At 40.9% G+C, this 25025-nt stretch overlaps 1 protein-coding gene across 3 annotated transcripts in view; it reads left to right on the top strand.

The window, feature by feature from the left end:
• The window catches only part of Tbl1xr1 (TBL1X/Y related 1), a 153501-nt gene that overhangs the window by 111784 nt on the left and 16692 nt on the right, over positions 1–25025 (top strand). For 2 of the 3 annotated variants that reach the window (XM_059265275.1, XM_059265276.1), the window contains exons 3-10: positions 10260–10362; positions 18771–18916; positions 20224–20446; positions 20998–21130; positions 21558–21699; positions 22128–22191; positions 22274–22371; positions 23406–23466. In XM_059265275.1, coding sequence (XP_059121258.1) covers positions 10305–10362; positions 18771–18916; positions 20224–20446; positions 20998–21130; positions 21558–21699; positions 22128–22191; positions 22274–22371; positions 23406–23466 — 925 coding nt within the window. In that variant the 5' untranslated portion in view covers positions 10260–10304. Of the gene's footprint in view, positions 1–728; positions 954–10259; positions 10363–18770; positions 18917–20223; positions 20447–20997; positions 21131–21557; positions 21700–22127; positions 22192–22273; positions 22372–23405; positions 23467–25025 lie in introns of those variants that run through there. The other variant, XM_059265277.1, reaches the window with a different exon arrangement.

Consider the following 25025-nt stretch of genomic DNA (forward strand, 5'->3'; position numbering starts at 1 on the left):
TATTCTTTTCAAACTCACTCCCTCCCTCCCTCCCTCCCTCCCTCCCACTTTCTCAGATAATTGTTGTAGATGTAGTATTCATATTTGACCAGCCCGTGGAGCAGGTGTTCCGCCAAAGCAGGTCAGGCTCTGTGTGCTGAGCGGATGCTCAGGATTCCCACAGTGCTTGAGCCTTGCAGCAGAGCCAGTTCAGGAAAACACTCTGTGTCTGTAGGCACCCAGACTGGGGAGGAAACGGGCCTCCAGGCAGTGGGGAGGCAGAAATGCAAGGCGGGAGATTTGGTCGACTACAGAGCAGATTAGGAACGTTCCTGGGTGTATTGGCTAAAGTCGCCCAGATGGGTTCTGCTACGTATGTCCAGGCAGCTCCGCATCCCAGAAAGGGGTTTTAAAAGCCAGGGGTTGGAGCCGGGCGGTGGTGGCGCACGCCTTTAGTCCCAGCACTCAGGAGGCAGAGGCAGGGGGATCTCTGTGAATTCGAGGCCAGTCTGGGCTGCAGAGTGAGTTCTAGGACACGCTCCAAAGCTACACAGAGAAACCCTCTCTCGAAAAAAACAACAATAACAACAACAACAAAAGCCAGGGGTTGGGCATACAGCATGCGTGCCCTGAGATGGCATGGTCAGACTGCCACGTTGGTGCCAGGTAAAGAGGGAAGGCAGTCTGTGATCAAGTCAGAGTTTATTAACAGGTAAAATCAATACAATACACTTACAATACAGAACGAAGCTGCCACGACTCTGCTGATCCCAGCTGCTGCCGCCTCTTTGTTCCCGAGGGAGAAGGTGACCAAACTGCCAGCCACGCTTCTCAGTTGCTCGCTGACACCGTCCAAGAGAGAGCAAGCCCCCAACCCCCCTTCTCTTCCGGTCACGTCTCTCCAGAGAAGACCGTGCCCAGTGGGCCAAGCCACTCCTTACAATTGGCTAGCAAGGCTGCTGTCAATAATTCCGGTAACACTTAAGCCTCTGTTTTCTTGACCCCTTTGCTGACGTTTTTAGCGTATAAAATGGCACATATGATTGTACCACCTGTAACTTGTTAAATTGCCTGAAAAGAATTTTAAAATTGTTGCTCATCTGGTTCCTTTCCCTTTATTTCTGTGCCACTGTCAGGTGTGGTGTATGGTAAATGTGATTCTACAGTGCTGTGTCTTGTTTTCTCAGTGTGTAATGTGTGTGTGTAGGTACACACACTCACACACACACATCCTAAAGAAAGCTACAGTCCTTTGTAGCCTTGAACATGATCTCTTTGGGAACAAATGCCCATTGGAGAGCGCGCTATGCTGCTGTTTCTTTTTTCTAATGTGTGCCCTTCCTTTGATTTTAATTCTTTTTGGTTAGCACATAGAATGCTTGTTTTCAGTGACATTATTGTGAACTTGTCGTTGTGATTTGTTTATATTTTCTCCTCAGTTTTTTCTGTTACTAAAAAATTTTTTTTCAATATTTATTTATTTGGAGGCAGGGTCTCTACATAGCCCTGGCTGTCCTGGAACTCACAATGTAGACCAAGCTGGCTTTGAGCCCATAGAGATCAGCCTGCCTCTGCCACCTGACTGCTGGCATTAAAGGCTGTGCCACCATGACTGACCTCAGTTTATTTTTATTTTACATGTATGAGTGTCTTGTTTGAATATTTGTGCACCGTGAACATGCCTGCTGCCTGAGGAGTCCAGAGGAGGGACTGACTGGCTTGATGGGTGTTTGTAAGCTGCCATGTGGATGCTTGGAATTGAATCTTGGTCCCCCGTTAACAGCAAAAAGTGTTTTAAACTACTGCGCCATCTCTCTCACCTCCCTCTTTATTTTTAATGTTAATGAGTCTCTGTTAGCACAGAACAATGGCAGGTATATAATGTAGAACTCAGTAAAATATTTGTAGAGTGCATGACTTAAAACACTCATTTTCAGTATTTTCAATTTTGTGAATGTCTGTAGAGAACTCCATATACAGAGGTGTGGTCTCAGAAATATTTATTATTTTTACTTCTCTGATGATTCAGTTAAATGCCATATATTTAATAAAGACTAGATCTTCTGCATACTGATACTTATGACTTTTAAGTTAGTATTCATTCTGTTATTGAGTACATTGGGGGTAATGCATATTCTCACATGAGCATAAATGAAAGATTTAGGTGAGGTTAAAATCTAAACAATTCTTGTGCCCTAATGAAGTAGTTTCCCTTCTCTCCAGAAAACTGACTGTGGCAGAGATGATAACTGGAATGAAGAAAGGAATGGAGTTTTATACCAGCAGTCCTCAAGTGTCCACAGTTTATTAACTGCAAGAGGCTCTTTTTTTAAAATGTGGATTATATGTAGTATTGGTATTTACTGTATCAGATTCTAAAAGTGTAAAAATATATAATTCATATTTTAACAAAACTCCATGCAAACATAGTAACACAAATCATGTGTTTTATGAAATAAAAGTGTTTTCCAAGAAAAGTATTTAGATCGACATTGTTTTATGTTTTTGCAAATCCTCTAATCTCTGGCTTGATGCACAGCTGGGTATTCACATCTGTTCTAGATTTGGGTGTGAAGATGTGTTGCTGCAGTTGAAACATATGGGGAGCCTGGCTGTGCAAAGAGAGCTGGAAAGTTTCCAAATTAAAATCAGAATTTATTTTTGGAATAAATTTGATAGTCTTTGTTACTAGCCTGAATCTCAGCAATTGAACAGTTCTTTTTAAGGGTTCACTGTGACACCAGCTCCGAAATTATATCAGTGAAATTTGTATATGTTTTGATTTTTTGTTGTTGTTATTTTTAATTATTTGTGTGTGGGAGGTATGTTCCTGAAGAGGCCAGAGCACCTGATCGTCTGGAGTTCCTCCCCTATCCAGCGCAGGGTCCTTTGGAAGAGTGCTCTGGACTGCCGAGCTCTCTGCCCCCTTTTGTAATTCTTTCATGTTTAAATATACCAGCCTTTCTCAAACCTTTTTTTTTTTTTTTTTCTTCCCAAAACAGGGTCTCACTATGTAGCCCTGGCTTGCCTAGAACATGCTGTGTAGACTAGGATTTTCACTATGTAGTTCTGGCTTGCCTAGAACTTTCTGTGTAGACCAGGATGGCCTCAAATTCACAAAGATCCACCTGCCTCTGCTTTTCAAGTGCTGGATTAATAATGCATACTACCACACCTGGCCCTTTCTCAAACTTTTTAATATACCCTCTATTCATGCATAATTTTGTACAATTTGTACTGGCCATTTGAAAAAGATTTTTCAAGCCCATGATACAATATCAAAATATCAGAGTCCTTAATTCACCCCTTTACTCACTAAGATTAGGAACTGGGCCATTAGCAAACTTACGACAGTGTTTCCAAAATCATAAAGTTTTCATTTAAAAGCTTCAGTTTAATCATTGCCAACAAATCGTTAATATTTTCTTGGGAGTAAGAGTTCACCTCATTCATTTTGTAAGAAATATCTGTTGGATGCCACTTGAGAAGCCATTCTGTTTTATTTTTTTGTTTTTTAATTTTTTTTTATTTTTATTTTGCAATACAATTCAGTTCTACATATCAGCCACGGATTCTCTTGTTCTCCCCCCTCCCGCCCCCTCACCTTTCCCCCAGCCCACCACCCATCCCCCCTCCTCCAGGGCAAAGCCTCCCCTGAGGACTGAGATCATCCTGGTAGACTCAGTCCAGGCAGGTCCAGTCCCCTCCTCCCAGGCCAAGCCAAGCGTTCCTGCATAAGCCCCAGGTTTTAAACAGCCGACTCATGCAATGAGCACAGGACCCAGTCCCACTGCCTGGATGCCTCCCAAACAGATCAAGCCAATCAACTGTCTCACCCATTCAGAGGGCCTGATCCAGGTGGTGACCCCTCAGCCATTGGTTCATAGTTCATGTGTTTCCATTCGTTTGGCTATTTGTCCCTGTGCTTTATCCAACCTTGGTCTCAACAATTCTCGCTCATATAAACCCTCCTCATTCTCGCTAATTGGACTCCCAGAGATCCACCTGGGGCCTAGCTAGGGAAAGAGCTTGGGGGAGCGGGGAGATCCCAGCTGGATCGACAACAGAAAGGGAGAATAAGAAATAGGAGAACATGGTAAATGAAGACCACATGAGAATAGGAAGAAGCAAAGTGCTAGAGAGGCCCACAGAAATCTACAAAGATACCCCCACAACAGACTGCTGGCAATGGTCAAGATACAGCCCGAACTGACCTACTCTGGTGATGGGATGGCCAAACACCATAATTGTCGTGCTAGAAACCTCATCCAACTACTGAGGGATCTGGATGCCATTCTGTTTTTTGAAGTGTAAACTAATGAGGGTACAGCCAAATCATCCCCAGAAGTAAAGGTCTAAGTGAGTTTGGTGTTTTGTTAACTAGGATATTAAAAGTCAAACTGGTGTTAAGATATTAATAAAATTAATTCTTCGGAGAGACCTTTTCATTTGGTTTTGTTGTCATGCATAGTGATGGAAAATTTATAACACATGTTCCTGCCTGTGAGGTGGGAAGCTCATCTTTGCTAGGTAATATTCATGTAAATGTCACAGCCTTGGTGAAAAAAATAACATTGTATGAAAGGAAGTTTGCCCCCAGGTTGCCATAAAATTCTGTAGATCTCATCTTGAGACCCAGTACCACACTGATCGCATTTTGCCATGCATACATGTGTTTACTATCCTTGACTTAAAACTGTGATTGCCTCCACAGCCATAACAGTGAGACATTTGCTGTGAGGTGGGGGGGGGGGGGGAGGTTTACATCTCCAACAGCTAGAGACAGTGTAACTTCCTTGGCAGGATACTACAAGGGCTAAACCCTGTCTGGCCTTGGGTGGTTATGGAGTGGATTTTTGTTTTGTGTGTTTGCTTTGGTTCTTCTGTGGGCTTGTCTGTCTGTCTGTCTGCTGGTTTTTTTAGAGCAGACAACCCTGGAGGAAGTGCTGTCACCTTTCTTGCTCTTCTCCACTTTCTGGGGTCTCTATATTGTCCCTTAACACTAAATGCAGCTTCATCCTATTCATTTGACTTGAACTGGCTCCCATTGTCTGTTAGGGTCAGTGCTGATTCCTTCTTTACAGTTTTCTTCTTTTTGAAGCACTACACTAGACACTTAGTCTCTGTCTGTCACCTGTTAGCTACTAGGACCATCTGGTACAAATTTTCACTCTTGGTTTTTGCAATAATTTTAAGTGTAACAATGTGTGAGCACTTTTCTCAACTTACTTAAGTTCGGTAGTCTTAGTTTTGCTTACTTACCTCCTTATTCTGGAAATGCTTTCAAAAATATCGTTATAATTTTGGTTTGGCCAGCATGGTTTTCTCTACTTTTCTTGCAGTGCCCGAGTTAAGAGCACAGTGCTTGCCTGTTCTGTTGGTTGACCAGTCTTTGGAGACTGTGGGCTGTCTCATAAGCCTGAAGCTGCCACAGTAGACTGGATTGGTTTAATATGAGGTGGTAGTGCTGCTTCCTATGCCCATGAGCTTTCCATGCTGCTCCTGGTTTGACTTCCCACACTGGGCTTTCTCACATTCTTTCTCAGCAAGAAAATGATTTGTTTACCTTGAATCCTGTATAGTTGGTTTCTATCAGATCATTGAGAAAATGTAAGATGTGACCTGCTTTGTCTACTGGATTTCATGTCTCACCCTTCAGTGCCCCCATCTATGTGTTTGAACTAGAGTTTACTAAGTAATTTAGCACTCAGTAAGTTCCTGTATACTCTCCATTTTTAAAGGGATTTTTAGATAGTTCTGTAAACACTTTTTTGTATGGTTTGGAAGTTACAGACAACATCTGAACTCTGAAGTAGTTCACCACAGGTCTTTTCAATAGGAGAATAGTTACTGTTAATTGATGAAGTTGACTCTTGTAAATTCTGATTGTAAATTCTGCTAGATACATTGCTAAGGCCCTTTGAAATGGCTTATTTGGGATTCCAATCTAGTATTTGCTAGTATAAAACAGTTGTGACTATCTTGTGTAAAAAACAACACAAAATTAACTATAAATACAAAAAGAAAGTACCCTTTTGTGTAAGTGAACATCTTGCCACGTGTGCTCTTTGAAGACTAACCTGAAGATGATTGTATGTCAGACGAAGATGATAACTGTTTTCTCTTCTGCTTTTTCTGCTTTTACTCTTTGATCTGCATTTGTTGCTGTTACATGTGAAGATATTGTAGGCTATCTGCACTAGAGCATTATATTTAAAGTATTAATTATGCCTTGTAAAATATATGAGATGTAGATAGATCCAGTGACTTTATATTTTAAAGGATTTTTTTCCATTTTAGTGTGAATTTTATGGAATGAATCTTATGATAGAAAATACAGTTTAAATAGCATTTATCTTTAGTTTAGGAGTCAGGTTTCTTCTTTTTTTAACCTCCCCCCCCCCCATGGTATATATGTACTTGTGGGCATTAGTCACAGTGTGCCGTAGTGTGAATGTATAAGATGAATTCTCACCTCCAGGCTTGCTTTTTGCTGCCAGCTTCCAAGGTACTCCTGTCTCTGCTCCCCATCTCACACTGGAAATGCTGGGGTTAGGAACTTAGGCCACAATGTTCAGCTTTCCTGTAGGCATGGGGGATCCAGGCTCCACCCTTCCTGCTTCTGTGTCCAGTGCTTTTGACCACTGAGCTGTCTCCCCAGCTTGGGAGTTCTTGTTTTGATTAGAGAGACTGCCAGCAGCCATCCTCAAACCGTATGTACACAAGCCATAGTGTTGATACACACAAAAAAGTAAATGTAAGCCGGGTGGGGGTGGCGCACTCCTTTAATCCCAGTACTTGGGAGGCAGAGGCAGGCGGATCTCTCTGAGTTAGAGACCAGTCTGGTCTACAGAGTGAGCTTCAGGCCATCCAGGGCTTCATAGACTCAAAAAACAAAAAACAAACAAACAAAAAAAAAAACCTGGAGGAAAAAGAATTGATTTGATGTTTGTTAAACTGGGGTTTAAATTTATTTTTGATTAGTTATCAAAGAACCCGTAACATGCATTTCATTCAGGAGGTTTCTTCCTGAGATTGTCTAATCACATTAAGATCTTCATGTTTTCTTGACTTTGCAGGTTACAAATGGGCTTTTAAAGAAGGATATTATTTAGTCTTAAAATACTAGAAATTACTTGTCTTTTAAGATACGTTTTAGAAGATGTTAAGAATGTCTGAAAACTTTCCTTCCTTGGATGTACTTTAAGTACACAAATTGGCATTACCTCAAACATTGGTGAGGTCTTCATTATTTTTAGTTAGGTAGGAAATTGAGAGTAGAGTACTTTCAGTGCTGTCCAGTGTTGAGTACTGTTTATTGTGGGGAGAGTAGGGCATTGGCTGGCAGGAGGTACTAGGTGCTAATATGCTGAGTTCCTTTCGAGTGATTCTGAAGGGCATGGTGAAGATGAAGTCTGTTTCTGAAGAACAGATTCAGGCTCTGTGAATTCAGATGTCAAGTTTACAGGTATCAAAGAATGATTACATAGAGTTTCAGACTTTGTAGTGATAAAGCCACATTTGGTGGTGCATTCCTATAGTACCAGTGACTTGGGATGTAGAAATCCCAACAGGATCACTTGAGCTCAGGAGGTTGATAATAGTTAGGGTACCACAGCTAAGCCTTCCCCCTAAACAAAACCAAACAATAGTAATTTTATATTAGCTAGAGATACTGTAACAAATCCCACTGATTGAGTGGTGAAAAGAAGCCTGTTCAGGTTCCTAGGTGATCCAAGGTCAAGGGACCTTTATGGTCAGTGTCTTCTGAGGCTCTTCTGTGCTCATGTGTCCTTGATGGGTCTCAACTTGGGAACCAACCAAGTAAGACCCACATTGCTTTATTTGAACTCAGAGACCTTGAAAGACCCTGTCTCCATTACAGTCACATCCAAGGTAGGTCACTTCCTATACACTTGTACACAGACTGTGTTCCTAGTTATGCTATTTTGAGTTTGGAGTTAAAAGGTATTATAAGCCCACCATGTTAAAGAGGTGCTGTTGCCACAGTGTGTCTTGGGTTCACAAAGTCAGCTTGGCGTAGTACTTCATGTGATCCTAGTGAGCAACATGGCCACAAATGAAATGATGACTGCTCATGGGTTTGAGAGCTCACCCCCTAGTCAGGATTGTGCTAGTAGAAGATGCTGTGTATTTCTGAGATTTCAGTAGAGATTTTATAGTTTGTGTATGACATGTGCTGGTTGCCTTTGAGGATGTGATGCCATTTGTTAAGATAGCATTGTGTGTAAACTATTGTGATAGCTTCCACTGTTAATACAGATTAGTGACATGGGAGAGACCTCCTCCTGCTGAGTTTCTCTCAGTGGTCTCATCTATTCTCTGTGTCCTGCACTTCTAGTAGTCATCAGAAATTGGTATTTGATGCCAGGCGGTGGGGGAGCACGCCTTTAATCCCAGCACTTGGGAGGCAGAGGCATGTGGTTCTCTATGAGTTTGAGGCCAGTGTGGTTTACAGAGCAAGTTTCAGGACTGGCTCCAAAGCTACACAGAGAAAACCAAAAGAAAAAAAAGGAAAAGAAATTAGTATTTGAGTATTTTGGAGTACATAGCCTTTTCTTATATGTGAGTCTTGCCATATTGAAGTGAGGAAGAAATACTGAAAAGGAAAATCAACGTATATTTAACCAGGTCCTTTACCTATTTTCTAGCAAGGGCTCTGTATACCCACCCAACCCCCTTCATTTCCTTACTATTCCAAACTAATGGGAAGAAGTATGTATGCCGTAGTAACAGATGGAATTAGCTATACTCAAAAGACTGAAATTAAAGGACTAGATCCTCTTCACAGGATGGTACCTGTGAGTCACACGTATTTTACATCCTTTGCCTGCTTAGGCACACTGCCCTGACTTGTATGCACTCAGTGTTGTCCAAGTTGCAGTGAACTAAGTGCCTTTTTCCCACAAACCAGGAAGGTTCTGGATGAATGGCCATAACCTTGTTGTGTTTGTCAGGTCTCTGAGGCTTGCTACCCTTCAGCAGGTTCACTTCTAAGTGAATGCTGCAGCGGCCTTTTCAGTACTGTTTCTGTTAGCACATTTAATCCACACACAGTACCACAAGTAGGTGGAAATCTAATTCTTTTCAACCAAGGAGCAGACCATTGGCACTTCTATGAATCAGGATGGTTGTGGTGCAGTTACTCTGGAACATGTCTGCCAGGATGTCCTTTCACCTCCGTTTCCAGATCTACCCAGTGTGATAGGCAAGGGCCATCCGTACACAAGAGCCATGGTGTAGCAGGACAGTTAGCACAAGCCCACATGTTTGATGCACCTTTATTCTGAGTAAATACCAGCACAGATTTTTTAAAACAGATCGATACACAATGGGTCAAATCCAGCCCACCACCTTCCTCAAAAGGACCAAAATCAAAAGGAAGTTTTGTTTTTTTCCTTCCATTTAAAAAAAAAAAAAATGTGCTGGGGGGGGCGGGGGAGAAGACTAATATTTAACACAATAATTACTGTGAAATATAAGCTTCATTATCCACAAATAAAGTTTTATTGGAACACAGCCATGTCCATTTGTTTGCATTTTCTGTTTTTGCACCACACGGTAATTCTGAGTAGTTGTGACAGACTGTACGGCTGGCAGAACCTCAAATATTTATTGTTTGGCTCTTACAAGAAGTTTTCTGACCACCTTTTAAATTGTGAGAATAGATTTATGAGTACATATACTTAAGTCATGTTGTAGTATGCTTCTTGTCCTACCCCACCCTATCCAGTAAGAGTGTGGCATTCTAAGAACTGTGTTCCAGCCTCCTAGTTTTACACATACCCAGATCATGACTCGAACACCGTGTTATGAGATTCTGAGATACAGGAAGCAAGTCTGCCAGGTGTGTAGACATCACAGCACCAGAGGAGGTGGCTGAAGCCTCCCTGCTCGGCGTTTTAAAGCTGTGCCCTTTTTCAGTGACTGATGTTCTTGAGTCTTAACTCTTGCTTTTTGTTTTTTTCTATTTAAGGATACTAAAGGGAGTAAGTTTTATATTACATGCAGTGTTGAAGGCCTTTGTGAATCTTTTCCTTTTTGACAGGATGTTATCCTATAGAAAAATAGCACTAGCTATGTTTTGATTGTGTAAATCATTTTACCAGCAATGGAAGTGACTATGTTAATATTGCAAGGCGATGAAGAACCTTTGTTTAACATCATTTAATAAAATCAAATGTTTTTTTACAACATTGTTTACATTTCATCTTAATATAATTTTACTGAGAAAATAATTAACTTTGTTTTATTTTTAGGGTTATATCCTGTGTTGTGACCTCATGGTTTAAGTGGGAATAAAGATGAGTATAAGCAGTGATGAGGTCAACTTCTTGGTATATAGGTACTTGCAAGAGTCAGGTGAGTACTTCTGTAAAGTAATAGGCCTCAAATTCTTTTGCTATTCTCAAAATAATTTTTTATGCATTTGAAATTTGTACCAGTCCAAACTGTTGAGCTCGTCTGTTTCTTGATGTCTGGACTGCCACTTTAAAGCTGTGTTTGCTGCATGGTTTAACTCTCTGACTCTTTCAAATATGATGGGATCATCTCGGACAAATATTTATATAGATAACTAGCAGTTTGTCTTTTAATACTCAGAGGTCATTTTTAATAAGTAAGGTGTTACGAAGTGACATTATATATGTTTAGTAAGAATTCAGATACCATCAACTTGGTAATGTATATCGCATGTACACAGTTAATTTTCCTACTTATCATTAGAATCTGAAAAGCTAAATTAATGTTTTTCAGAATATTTTCTTAAGTATTAATCCCAATTTATTAAATATATTCTGATCTGAGTTCTGATTGATGTATTTTGGCATAGTTATTAATATAGATCATTGAATGTGGTTTGCAATTAATATTGTGATATTATTGATCATCTAAGTTTTCTAGATAAAGAGATCAGATATAAATAACACTGAGAGTGAAAATGTTGCTGGAATGAGCAAAAAAATTACCGCTGTTCCTCTCTGAGTAACTGAGAAGATGATGTATGATAGAAAGAGCAGGGAGGCAAGAGTAACCACCCAACAGAGAATAACTGTTGGGAAGCTTTGGGATTTGTTTAAACTGAGCAGGAGGGCAGATTCGGCCCTCAGGACTGTTCTAAGCGTACCCTGTGAAAGTGTTTACAAGTTGTTATATAACACTTTGCTCATCATGGAAAGGATTTGTTGAGGGGACACCATGGCTTTCTCCTCTTGAATCTGACTGCCTGTCAAGCTGCAATTTTGAAGCTTTGGGATAAGCAGGCCGAAAGCAGTGTGAAGGACTGGTGGACAGGGATTTGTTAATCAAAGTCTCATTTGGTGTATTGGAAAGGCGGCTGTTGAGGTCAAACCACTGGAACCTAGTATGCCAGCCATAGCAAACCCCATTGGCTGTAGAACTGGGTACTTACCTTGCGTTCAGAGAGCTCAGCCTTGGTTCTGCCATCTAATGGTACATGATTGTGATTGTCTCTGGAACCGTGGATTCAGTTCTGTCTGTATGCAACGTTGATTTCAGGGTTGCTCATGCCAATCAGTTAAATATTTAAGAAATATGATATGTTGCTTGAGTTTTAACTTTTTCTCTTTAAATATCTAACATACACACACACACACACACACACACACACACACACACACACCCACACACCCCTAGCCTTCCTATTCCTTATCATGTCGCCTGAGTAATGAGTGAGTCCAGGAAATAGAGGAAGCCATGACAGATATGCTTAGAGAACTAGTCTGTGAAATGACTTGACTAAAGTGCCTGGTTTTGGCTCTCAGGAGAGAAATGCTTTAGGAAGCTTTGATTCTGTTTTGATAAATAATTGGCTGAGAAATAACATTTTTCAGTAAGAACTTGTAACATCTGTTCCCTGAATACCATGTTTAATGTTGACTAGACTGTGGTATCCATAACTAGAGGGAATGGAGCTATTTTTAGTCTTAAAATATTTTATACTATTATTAACACTAGAAAACATGATTTGCCCCAGAATACTAACTTCAGAGATGGGTTGCTTGTTGAAAGGGATATCATGATAGCTTTAAATATTCAGCTGGGCTTGCCTTTCCAAATTGGCTGTCCCTGAAATGTCAAGATGAAGACAAAAATATTATTTATCATTGGGCATTTATTAAGTTGTAACTTTGTACTTATTGTGTCTCAGTTAAGTTCGTGATAAGAAAGTTGCTGGGGTCTTCACCGTTGAGCATTTTTAGGAAGCCAGCCAACCCAGTGCAGCAAATACCTCTTAGGAAATAATTTCTTCTTCTGTTTGAGATAACTTAAAAGTTCGAAGCATTTGTTACATAGAAGTAAGGATTGACTTAAGCCAGTGTTCCTCTCGTTAGTGTTTGCCCCAGGGTGTGAATTTGATTGCCCTATTGACTTACCTGGCAAGCCTGTGCATTAGCCACACAGTGGTCCATGATGAGTCATGTAATTAAGCCAGGCACAGAGTTCAGTAGAGCTAAGTTGGTTTGGATCTTTCCTACCACCCTACCCACATTCCATTTTGTTTGTTTGGTGGGGGTGTTAAATCTTCCCTGGTAATTTCTTGTGAACTTTCTGGTATTTGTTCTTTTAACTGCTTTATTTAAGAAGATAAAATTTCAGCCAGGCGGTGGTGGCACACGCCTTTAAACCCAGCACTCAGGAGGCAGAGACAGGTGTATCTCAGAAGTTCGAGGCCATCCTGGAGCAAGTTCCAGTACAGCCAGAGCTACACAGAGAAACCCTGTCTCGGGGGTGTGGGTGTGGGTTGAGGGAAAGGCAAGATAAAGTTTCATTTGGCTCCCTTTGTATGTTTGATTCTAGAAGTCTTCACAGATTTCACTGTCATCGCACATGTTCAAGAGCTCTGCAACATCTCTGTTGATAATGAAATTAGCTCTTAAAAGCCATGAAACAGATGCATCTTATGATTGACTAAGTAGAAATTGCAAAAATCAAAATGCACTTACTACTACTAAGACATTAAATCACTAGATTATGATGTTGGAAAGTCTTAGGAAGAAAACCCACACGGTTTTAGAACTGAGATTCATGGTGCAGTCCGTCACCATGTCATCCCTCCTGTACTCCACCCCTTACTTTTGTGACCTCTTCGAAAAGTATCAGGGCTCCTAGATTTAGGCCACACCACTTTGTGTTACAGTGAGTATCCAAATGATAAGTGGGCACCTCTAATCCAAAAATCTGAAATCCAGAATGCTTCGAAATCTACTATCATGTGATAACTAATTTAATGCAAGTAGAAAATTCCTCATCTGACCTTAGGTTGACAGGACTCAGTTAATATACAGGCCACACTAACTATAATGTTACAAAGAATACCTCTAGGTTTTCTGTAACAGGTGCTATATACCATAAATGAATTTGTTTAAATATGGGTCTCATCCCCAAGAGACAGTCTCATTACAGGCATGCAGATGTTCCAGAATCTAAAGTCAGTAGCACATGTGGCCATTTCAGACACACAATACTGGGCCTGTGTTTTAGTTACAAGATCACCTATCAAAGCCCTGTGTTACTGTTTTTAACTTAGAAAAAGTGATCATAATAGGTACAGAACAACTGGAAGGTGTTTAACATTAAGCTTCTGTACCACCAGTCACAGTTCATTCATTTCTCTCATTTGACGGTTTTCTGTTAACCTCGACAGTGTTAATACAATGTCAGGAACCAAATGACAGTGCAGTTTCAAGGACTTTTATACTTTGAAATCAGTTTTTCTTATTTTGTAAGTGGAGTGACCATATGACCGTTTTGTATGGAATAGGAAGTTTCTGTTTCTCATTTCTAGTTTTTTGTTTGTTTGTTTGTTTTTGTTTTTCGAGACAGAGTTTCCCTGTGTAGCTTCTGGAGCCTATCTGGAACTTGCTCTGTAGACCAGGCTGCCTTGAACTCACAGACATCTGCCACCCTGCTTTTTTCTTTTTTTGAGTCTAGTAATATTTTTAAAGACAAAAGTCCATTAGAATAGTTGCCAGAGTATTTGCTCATTCTTAATCTTGCCCTTTTTCTTTGTGTTTTGTTGTTACTTTTGACACTGTGTGGCAGAAGTATAAAGAAGCATATATTGTTAGTGGCTTTTTATATTTGCATAGTTCTTTGGAAAGCAGTATGGTGGTCATAAGGACATCCTTTAAAAAACTCTCCTCTCTCTCTCTCTCTCTCTCTCTCTCTCTCACACACACACACACACACACACACATACACACACACACACACACACACACACACACACACACACACACACACACACCCTTTGAGGGAAATTTTCCTAAGGAGGAGGAAAAAACAAAACAAAACCACACATGGCAAAAGTCATATGTACAGACGTCCAAGGTAAGAGTCCTTACAAAGGAACATTGTGAAAGGCCAGGTGTTGCGCTGAGGCATGAATGACTCCCTGGCTCAATGTTGTGATCCTGGTTAAATAGTTCAGAGGGTCTAATAATAGTCATATAAACTCTAAACTAGTTTGAGTGAGCTTGTTTTTTGTCAGTTTGAGGGTGTGGAGTATGCTAGGGATCAAACAAGCCGGGCCTTTGTGTATAACTGTTCTAGTACCAAGTTTACTCCTCAGTTCTGAACTTAATTTTTAAAATTTAGAGCACAGAACTGTGTATTTAGTGTGTGAGTGCTGTCTGTAGCTGTGCAGAATTGAACATTCTGTTAACATCTCAACACTTTGTCTTTTCTAAAAGGTGGGTCTAGAAGACACAGCTAAAGGAGTGTGAGTAGTGTGAACAGAATGCAATTTCTGAACACTACTGGCATGAAGCTTAAACAGGACCTTGAATAAATCAACTTCATCTCCCTGCTAGGACACTGCCGTGTTCATTTAAGCTGTGCCTTAAGGGAAACAAGAGGTAGTTGGCTTGCTTGTTCAGGCACCCTACACCATAAGTATGATATTCGAGAACCATTTTTCTTTTTCCAAAACACCTGTCTTCTGTGCTTGCAGAGTCGAGTTGCCAGGCTTTGGAGAGCCCCTTCTCCTCTTAGTGCCCAACTTGTCCATGGAATGCACCTGCTTAACCAAGCAGTGTAGAAGAACAGTAGCTGTCTGACTGAGACACACACACACACATTCATGCGCACTCTGTCAGACTGACTTTTGACTTCCTGATTTCTACCTCAGCCCTCTTGAGGAGCTCCTCTGCCTCCCATCCTTAGTTATCCTAGCATGCATTTATGAGGTACTGCTTGTGTCAGAGGTACTTTTACCTGTGAAAAGAAAGACTGCTGCTTTTAATAAGCCAGATTTCAACAGTTTGCAAATTTAAGCAATTCCCCTTGCTCCTGTGTAAATCTGAGGCTGTCCCTGAAAGAGTGTTTTCATCAAATGAATGGGAATTTAAGGGGAGCATAAACTTGATTCAAGTTTTAGTCATCTTTTCACAAAGACTATGGCGTTTCTGGAGTGACAGATTTTTTTACATATGCCAAAATATGTTATGGTATAGTAGCACTCTGACTTAACAGATGATTAATCAGGTAACTTACTAGTGTTTCCCAGAGTTAAAGTATTAATGTATTTAAACCCTTTCCTTGGCTTCCACATGAAGTAGTCAGTGTAACTGGTTTGGTTTGATTATCATGTACATGTGTGAATTGTAAGATCACAGGAGCAACTGATAGGGGAGGGAAAAGCAGACTGTCAGGCTCAGAGGCACTGGGTAGTGGAGCATGGTGGAGCCTCTGGATGCCATTGGATGGGATTTCACAGAGGTCAACCACCCTGCCTGTAGACTTAGTGTGTGCACTGGGAGTAGGGCTGCCCAGCAGAGTTGGGGAGGTGGAGCTGTGGAGAAAGGTAGGACTAAGTTCCAGAAATAGCTGTGTCTGTGCTATATAGGTCTTTATTGTGATCGCCAAGGGGATTACCAGTAGGGGTGTGAAGTGATGCTGACAGTATTAAGTTGATTAGTCAGCTAGCTGAAGGAAGGAGGGAGGGAAGGATTTAGGGCACGAACAATCCAAGCAGAGGGTAAGGTTCTAGAAGACAAGGACAAGTGCAGAGAGAGAGTCTCAAGAGTGCACAGGTAGGATGGTCTGACTTGATAGTTGAACCCAGAAGCCGAAGGAAGTGGCAGTATGTGTACTGACCTCATGGTCAGGAAATGAGGCCTGAGACTGAGCAACCCTGTATGAGTAGAGCTAGAAAAGCCATTCCAGTTGAATGTCCAATCAGATGTGCTCACATGGGCCTTCCCTGGGGTAGCAGGATGGAGAGGAGAGCCAGCCAGCAGCTGCTCTAGGTTGTCCCCTTACTACTTAAGATCACTTGGAACACATTTCCAGTGGCTTGAGATGCGTATGAGCCTCTCTCTAGGACTAGGGAAACAGAAGCTAGCCATGCTCAGCTTTCCTGCTTAAAGCGCAGTTCTGCCTGCCACTGCAAAGCATTGCATTCTTGGGCAGATCACCAAGCTTGAACCAGAAGAAAGTTGGATAGGGCCTGCAGTCTGGTAGTTCTGCTGTATTCAAAGAGAATGTAGAGAAAACAGGTTTTACTCAGTTTATGCTCACAAATGAATATAACCACCTTCCCAATCCTAATGGTAAGACTAGTGAGGTGCCCTAGTATTTCATAATATGCCTGTTCCTCTTTCTCAGCCCCTAAGGAACAACTGAGCAGTGATGACTGCTGCTCTCAAGTATAATCTTGCTGCCATATTTTGACTTTTCAAGAAAAGAACAAGATGCAGAATGGATCTGAGTCCTTACTGTGTCTTGTGACTATTCCCCAACTTTAATTCATAATACAATGTAATAAAGATCTAGTATGCTTTCCAAAATGACATCTTCTATTTCAAAGTCTTCCCAAGTGGTACCCCTACCCCATTTTTGGTTTGTTGAAGAACTTATTTGGGGACTGAAATTTCCAAATCTCTAACTTCATTGCTTCACGTCCAATCGTCTCTCCTAATGCCTCCTGGACTTAGTCTTGTCCTTCTGTGCTGGTGATCTGGAACCTACCAACCCAGATTCAGGAACTCAGAATGGTATCTTCCTCTCCTGTCTCACAGCCACATTTGCTTCAGCCATCTTTGTGACTTCCGATTAAACACAAAATTCCTAAATGTGCTTAATCACAAGATAGTCTGTGGGTGAAATCATGAGTTTACAACCAAAGTCTTAGAGAAATGCCTGTCTCCCCTCTCCCACTGTGGACCGTTAAGATAGGAGTGGTTAGCATAAGTAAAAGCCTTGAGGAGAACTCAGCCAGGTGTACATTGGCCACCCGTGAGCCTTTCCCAGCCACATGCTGTTTGGAAGTGTACAGCATTTGAAAACTTAGTAAACTGTGTTGGGATTTCACAGAGAGCAACCACCCTGTCCGTTACTGGAATTTCACTTTGCTATCTGGACTAGACTTTCATCAAAATATGACACTAATGCAAAGAAACTGATTATGTGAGTTTCGTGCTTTTAAGAATTTTTTTTTAATTATTTAATTTTTTGAGATGGCCTTTCTGTGGAGCCAGCCCCTGACTATCCTGGAATAGTGTTGTGTAATGTGCCTCTGCCTCTGCTTCCTGAGTGCTGGGACTAATTGTTAAAGGAGACCTAGAAACTGGATTTTCATTTTGTAGTTCTTTTCTTAAGCACTTGGTTAGATGAGTTATTACTAAGTGGTAAAATTAGTATTTTTTTTTAAAACAGTCTGTGGATATATAAAAATAATAATTTTATATAAAAAATTTAAGTGTTATAATTTGGCTTTTTATTTCTTTTGGTAACAGTCTCATATAGCCCAGGTTTGTCTCTATCTTACTGTGTAGCCAAGCATAGCTTTGAACTCTGACCTCCCTTCCTCCACCTTCTGCGTGCTGGCAGTACAGGTGTGCACCGCTGCACACAGTTGATCAGTGCTGGGTTGGAGTCCAGGACTTCATACGTGCCAGGCAAGCGCTGCTAACTGAGCCCCATCTCCAGTCCAAGTCTGTTATCATTTTGCTTTGTTTTTATTTTTTTACAGCTTGCATTTTATTAACTAAGTCTTTTTGTTTTGTTTTGTTTTTTTGGTTTTTCGAGACAGGGTTTCTCTGTGTAGCTTTGTGCCTTTACTGGAACTCACTTGGTAGTCCAGGCTGGCCTCGAACTCACAGAGATCCGCCTGGCTCTGCCTCCCGAGTGCTGGGATTAAAGGCGTGCGCCACCACCGCCCGGCTTTTTTTTTGTTTTGTTTTGTTTTGTTTTTTGGTTTTTCGAGACAGGGTTTCTCTGTGTAGCTTTGTGCCTTTACTGGAACTCACTTGGTAGTCCAGGCTGGCCTCGAACTCACAGAGATCCGCCTGGCTATTAACTAAGTCTTTTAAAGCTACAAAACATTGAAGGTGTTTGATAGTTTGTCTCTAAAATTTTAAATATACCACAGAAATATGACCTGCCACATAAATCTTCATTTCAGTTTGTCTCATGAGGCAGTTGAAAGGTGTTGTTCTCAAGGCTTTTCAGTGTTTACATTTGATGCGTTTTCTTGATTGTTACTGTTGTTTAGGAAAACTGAAGCCATGTAACTCAGCAGGTGCCAGAAAATTACTAGCAGTACATTGAGTTATTTGTTTAAAATCATATTTCACTTTGGCTGTCCATTTACAATTTCAAGTGATGGTATGTGATTATGAAAGATTACCAATTTTTTTTTCTCTTTTGTAATTTAATGTGAAGTTACGAGGAAAGTAAATTCTCACATCTTTTCTTTTGCTTTTAGGATGGAAAGTAAATTCTCACATCTTTTCTTTTGCTTTTAGGATTTTCTCATTCCGCGTTTACCTTTGGTATAGAGAGCCATATAAGTCAGTCCAATATAAATGGTGCCCTTGTCCCACCTGCTGCATTGATCTCTATCATCCAGAAAGGCCTACAGTATGTAGAGGCAGAAGTTAGCATAAATGAGGTAAGGCAGATGAGTTTCATTTCAAACATTGATTCTGATTCTTAATGTGTTTGTTTATTCAGTATCTGACCTTGATTTCACTGGGTTCAGACAGATTAAGGTTATTGTTCCTAATGTACAGCAGGTTGCACCAGCTGTGCATGTGGGCTTCTACACAGTGACTGGTGTCCTTAGGTTATTCCTTGGGGGGGGGGGGGGGGGAGGTTGGCTGGCTATACTTTAAGTAAGTGCAAGGAAATAAGTTTTAACACATAAGAAACTTTGCTGTATAGTACTGGGAACAAATGGATGGCAAGGGGTTGGAAAGCCATTGTTACTTTCATGTACCCTTATGGAAGCCAATTATATATAATTGTTGCCAATTCTTGCTGCTCAGAGCTGCATGTCTGAGGTTCATGTGTAAGTAGTGTGTTTGTTTCAGGTATTGGCATGCTACTGGTACCTGAGAATCTTATCTGCTCCCTAATTCTATAAATCAGCTTTGTAACAAAGCCAAACTCATTTACTTTTGGACTGTACAGGTGGATACTGGGAACATGAGGTGCTAAGACAAGGATCTTACGGTCTTCAAAACACACGCTGCCTGCTCTTTCCTAGAAATCTGCAGAACTTTGCTCTAGCTAGAAAGTTTAATATATATATAGGATTCAGGACATGTTGAGGAATTCCTTTTATTTTTTACTTGAGAAGTGAACACGCCCCACCCCCACCTCCCAAAGTAAATGGAAGGATTTTAGCTGTTTAAAGCAGTCCGGTCACTTCTTGGTATCCTCAAGGATGGGTCCCACATTGCCACAGTTAGCACCATCTGCAAGTGCTCTAGACTTACACCAAATGGCAAGTTTGTATATCACACACATCTAGATCGCATACATGATGTGATTGTTACCCTGTAATATTTAAAGAAAACAAACAAGGAAAACATCTGCCCTGGTTCTGTACAGGTGCACTTATTTATTCCAAGGCCTGGATTCAGAGTACTGATGGAGATGCTGCCTCTTTGTTTATAACCTAGTCTTACTGGTTGATGTTTTTCACTAGCAGCCTTTTTTATCTGAATTCTTTGTATTTGCATTTTATTATCTGTTTAAGCTTTTATGAGTGGCCTCTTAGTTGAGCAGGATCTAGTGAAGCGTAGATGCCGTCTACATCTGCCTCTTGCAGTGCTCTTCTTCCCTTCCCTCCTTCCTGTTCAGGCTCAGAAATTACCAGGTTTTCCCCAGAACGAAGCCCTTCATTCTGTTAGTGGAATGCATGTCACCCTCAAAGGTGCATCTCATTTTTCTTTCCTTGTTTTCCAACCTCAGGATGGCACCTTATTTGATGGCCGACCCATTGAGTCTCTGTCCCTGATAGATGCTGTTATGCCTGATGTAGTCCAAACAAGACAACAAGCCTACAGAGACAAGCTTGCACAGCAGCATGCAGCTGCTGCTGCAGCTGCCGCTGCAGCCACTAACCAGCAAGGATCTGCAAAAAATGGAGAGAATACAGCAAATGGGGAGGAGAATGGAGCACATACCATCACAAGTGAGCTAAGAATGTTTAGAGACTCTTCAGAAAACACTTTGCCTTACTAGAATGTCCCATTCTTAGAGCTGAAATGATACCCAGTGTTTACCTCTATCCCCAACTTACATCACACAGTTCAGATTTTACACCTAAGGTTCCAAAAAGCTAAATTCACTGTATATTCCTTTAAGATGTTTGTGAACCCCTTTTCTACTCTTAAATGAATTTAGAATCTGCATTTGATTTCTAGGTAAAATTGGCAATATTCTCTGTTAAACATATAGTAAGGTTCTGACATTGAGGAATAGATGAATCTCATGTTACATGAATGATATCAGCAACCCCTACTGGCAGAAACTCAGAATCGTATTGTTGTAGACTGTTGAAATCAGCCACTTTATCATTTCTGCCATGCTGAGGTTCACTCCTTTTTATCCATCCCTTTTCTTGCTTGCCACTTCCGTATCTACTTCTGTGTACCTGAACACTCACATGGTTAAAACTAATACAATCACACTTGCTAGAAATGTGATTCTCTCTGACAAAGACTGTTGCTTCTCATGATGCAGATAATCACACCGACATGATGGAAGTAGATGGGGATGTTGAAATCCCTCCCAATAAAGCAGTTGTGCTTCGGGGCCATGAATCTGAAGTTTTCATCTGTGCCTGGAACCCTGTTAGTGATCTCCTGGCATCAGGGTAGGTTTTTCAAAACAGCTTCTAGATGTTGGGTATTATTTTGTTTGGTTTTAGACAGGGTTTACTGTTTAGCTGAGGCTAGCCAGCCTTGAACCATTGACCCTCCAGAGTCCTGGGATTAGTAGGCGTGCTTCACTATACCCAGCCATTTAAGGTGACCTTACTGAGTGGACTGCTGTGTATTTTTATATATATAATATATTTTTTTATATATATACTATTTCACTTTCCAGAAACTCGTTGCTTCCTTGTGGTCATGTTGCCTTAGTAAATTACTTGGTAGGAGCTCTAAAATGTAGAATAGGAAAAATATTAGAAATGTTTATGCCTGGTAGTCTGCTTCTTATTCAGATGCTAAATGTATGGGTTGAATTCTGGAATACTTGAGAGTGTCAAGAGAACTTAAACCTGTTTTTGGACTTTGAAGGTCTGGAGACTCCACAGCAAGAATATGGAATCTCAGTGAGAACAGCACAAGTGGCCCCACGCAGCTGGTGCTCAGACACTGCATACGGGAAGGAGGACAGGATGTTCCCAGCAACAAGGATGTCACTTCTCTAGATTGGAATGTGAGTGCTCTCTTCTTGTTTTAAGTGGTCTGTGAATGAAGGCGTTTGAGGTTTTGATACTATATAGTCAACCTGGCTCCATGTTCCTAAAGTCCTAATCAGAATTAAAAAATACTTAGGAAGAGTTTGCTTTTCACTTCTTATAAAAGTATTTTGATGTCCTTCTAGTCTAATATCCGCCCCTGCCGTCACTCATGGGCATCTGAAAATGTTCTGCAGAGGGATACTCTCAGTACTACTCCACAGCGGTTACTACCAGTGCTCAGATTTGGGGTGGGGCTTTCAAAGAACACTGCCTTCATCAGGGAAGGGTGATGCACACCTTTGTTGGCACTCACACGTAGATAAGGGTCTCTTGTGCCTGGGACATATTTGTAGTAATTAAATGGCCTTAATTGTATAATGAACAAAATGTATTTCCCTGGCAGAGTGAAGGTACACTTTTAGCAACTGGGTCATATGATGGATTTGCCAGAATATGGACTAAAGATGGTATGTATTTTTCTAACTTTATTGATGTTCTAAGTTATAAAATTTGAAGTAATTTTAAAGGTTTTTGTTTTTTTAACTTTAGGTAATCTTGCCAGCACCTTGGGGCAGCATAAAGGCCCTATATTTGCATTAAAATGGAATAAGAAAGGAAATTTCATCCTAAGTGCTGGCGTAGATAAGGTAAATGAACATTTAGCTAAGCTCTATAAGGACTGTATTTGAAAGTAGTTGTTTTCTTTGCTAATAATCACTTAAACAGACTTTAGTTCATTCAAGTATGAATTAGTGACAGTCATAGAAATAATTTCTTGTCTGCTGGTTCTCCCGAATCGACTCATCATAGCTTTTGTTGATATGACCACTCTTTATTTTCGCTGGGATTGGAACCTAATGAAATGTCATCACTAAGTACTTTGTGCTTTCCCAGTTTATCTCAGTGGTGACCGTGGCTTTAGAGTGACTCTGTGGCCATCCATGTTCTCCTGTGCTTATTGAAACAGTTCCTTCCTTGCTCTGGGAAGTGAATAGAGACTGGTTGGAACTGGCTCCTCTCTCCTTCAGTCCCCCTCTACCACACCTCCCTAAAATGAGGTTGGTTTAAGACTTTTGATTCAGCAAAGAACAGGCTATTAATCAGTTGGAGGATGTTGAGGGAGGGGGCATAAACTGGCTTAGACTTACAGTTTTAGTGAGTGGTTTTAACAAAGGGATGAAGGAATCTGGGGAGGGAGAAGAGCCAGTACATGTCTCTGTCATAGGCAGCTTCAGGACCTCCCTGTAGTGGTATCAGAAATGTAAACAGCCTTTTTTTTATTTTTTTGTTGACCACATAAGCTTCAAAAAAGAAACGTTTCAGTATTTCGAACTAAGTGATTTCACCTTTTAAGTCTAGAGCTGTAAAAACTCATATTAAATGCACATTGCAGTGAAATCTTTTAAGCAGTTTAATACAATGTCAGACACTTTGTTAACAAACAATAATTGTTAATGAAAGTAAGTTGGTGAAAAATGACAGGAAAGTTAAGCTGCATCATGGTCATTTCCCCCGACCTGAGTGTGAGTGCAGATGGCCTTGTGCTGTGAGGAGTAAAGACAGCGAAGAGGAAGTTCATTCTAAAGTTTCATTCTGCCTCAGGATAGTCAGGCATCCATTCTTGAACTCACACACTCTTTAACATCAGAGAAATTAATTTTTCTTTTCCTTTTAATCTCAGACTACCATTATTTGGGATGCACACACTGGTGAAGCTAAGCAGCAGTTTCCTTTCCATTCAGGTAAATCTTGACAATGCACACGGAAGCTGAAGCGCTCTTCTGTTTCTCTAATTAGAGTTTTGGCCTCGTGGACGTCATTCAGGACCTTGAGTGTCAGACAGCATTCTTAGTTCCAGTTCTCTTAGGAGGTGTGCCACAGCTTTCAGATGGTTCCTTTTCTGTGAAGTGTACTGTAAAGAAAGCACCCGAGTGGTGTGGTTAGGGGTGGTGTTGTAGAATTGGAAGGTCTGGCCATGAATGTACGTTCTCCACTTGAGACGCTCCCAAGTCACTTACCCTTTGGAGCCTCATTTTCACTATATGTAAGTGAGGGTTCTTGATAGCTATTTAGTTATTGCAAGGATAAGAAAAATGTCTCATGTGGGGATAAATTCAACTGTTAACAGGTTTACACATTGCCATCTTATTTATGCATTTTTGATTGATATGTCTGTGCGATCAAAGATAGGCTTTCTCTGTCTTCTGTGGGATTCTTCCTATGTGGTGCACACCCATGTTCTGGGCAGGTAGCTCAGTGCCATCAGTTCCTTCAGCCTGGAACCACTGCACCTGTTCTGACTGACTAATTCTGTTATCTGAGAAGTCAGGGAGGATCAAAATCTTGCTATATATCCCAGGCTGGCTTCAAACTCATAACACTCTTTCTTCTTCAGCCTCCAGAGTACTGGAGTTATAGGTGTGTACCATTATGTCTGGCTTCTTATTGAATGTCTTGATTTCAGTAACTAAATAATGTTGACTGCAACAAGATGCATGCGGACGGTCAGAGCAGTCTTTTTAGCATTACCTGATAATAGTTGCTGCTTCGAGACTTGTGCTCTGAGGTTCTACACTGGAAGCTGAGCAGGTGGCGGCGGTTATCATCCTCATGTCTTTAGTAATGAACAGCCACTTACAAAGATCTAGAAGTGCAGCTGTGACCAAACAACTAGGAGCAAAATGTTTTTTCAGTATGATCTGGGTAGAGTGGTTTGCAGACGTTGTATTAGACACCGAATATTTTAACTCTATCAGAGCTTACCACACTGATTCACATTTATACAGCACCCTTATTACCTCTTCTACTTCTGTTCACCCTGGCTTCTAGTCCTTTCCCAGGCAGACTATTCTTTGGTCTCTGGGTAGTCTCACATTTCCTCATACTTCCTGGGAGTGATATAAAGTTGGGGGGCGGGGGGAACGTGTGCATGCTTAGCCACGTGCAATGAATGCCACCCATTTAAGGTGTTCCTCAGTATATTTTCTCAGACTTCTGAACCGAGCTTGCTGAGGGATAGAGTTAAGCCTCTGACCATTTGTTCCTACCTCGTGTATGCATGTGCACATGTGTGTTATGAGATACTGGGCTAAGGGATATGATGCTCTTTTATATAGGAACCAGAACACAAAGAAATAAGAACCTGAGAGGGAGAGGTTGGGATGAAGAGAGAGAATGGGAGGGAACTGAAGTTTTTCAAAATAAGAAGTTTGTATTTTAACAAAATTCTGCTGAGAAATAATTGACATATAATGGACAGGACGTATTTGCCTTGTAATTGTTACATATGTATATACCGTTG

Source organism: Peromyscus eremicus, chromosome 6 (assembly GCF_949786415.1).
Source record: "Peromyscus eremicus chromosome 6, PerEre_H2_v1, whole genome shotgun sequence".
NCBI classification, from domain to species: domain Eukaryota; kingdom Metazoa; phylum Chordata; class Mammalia; order Rodentia; family Cricetidae; genus Peromyscus; species Peromyscus eremicus.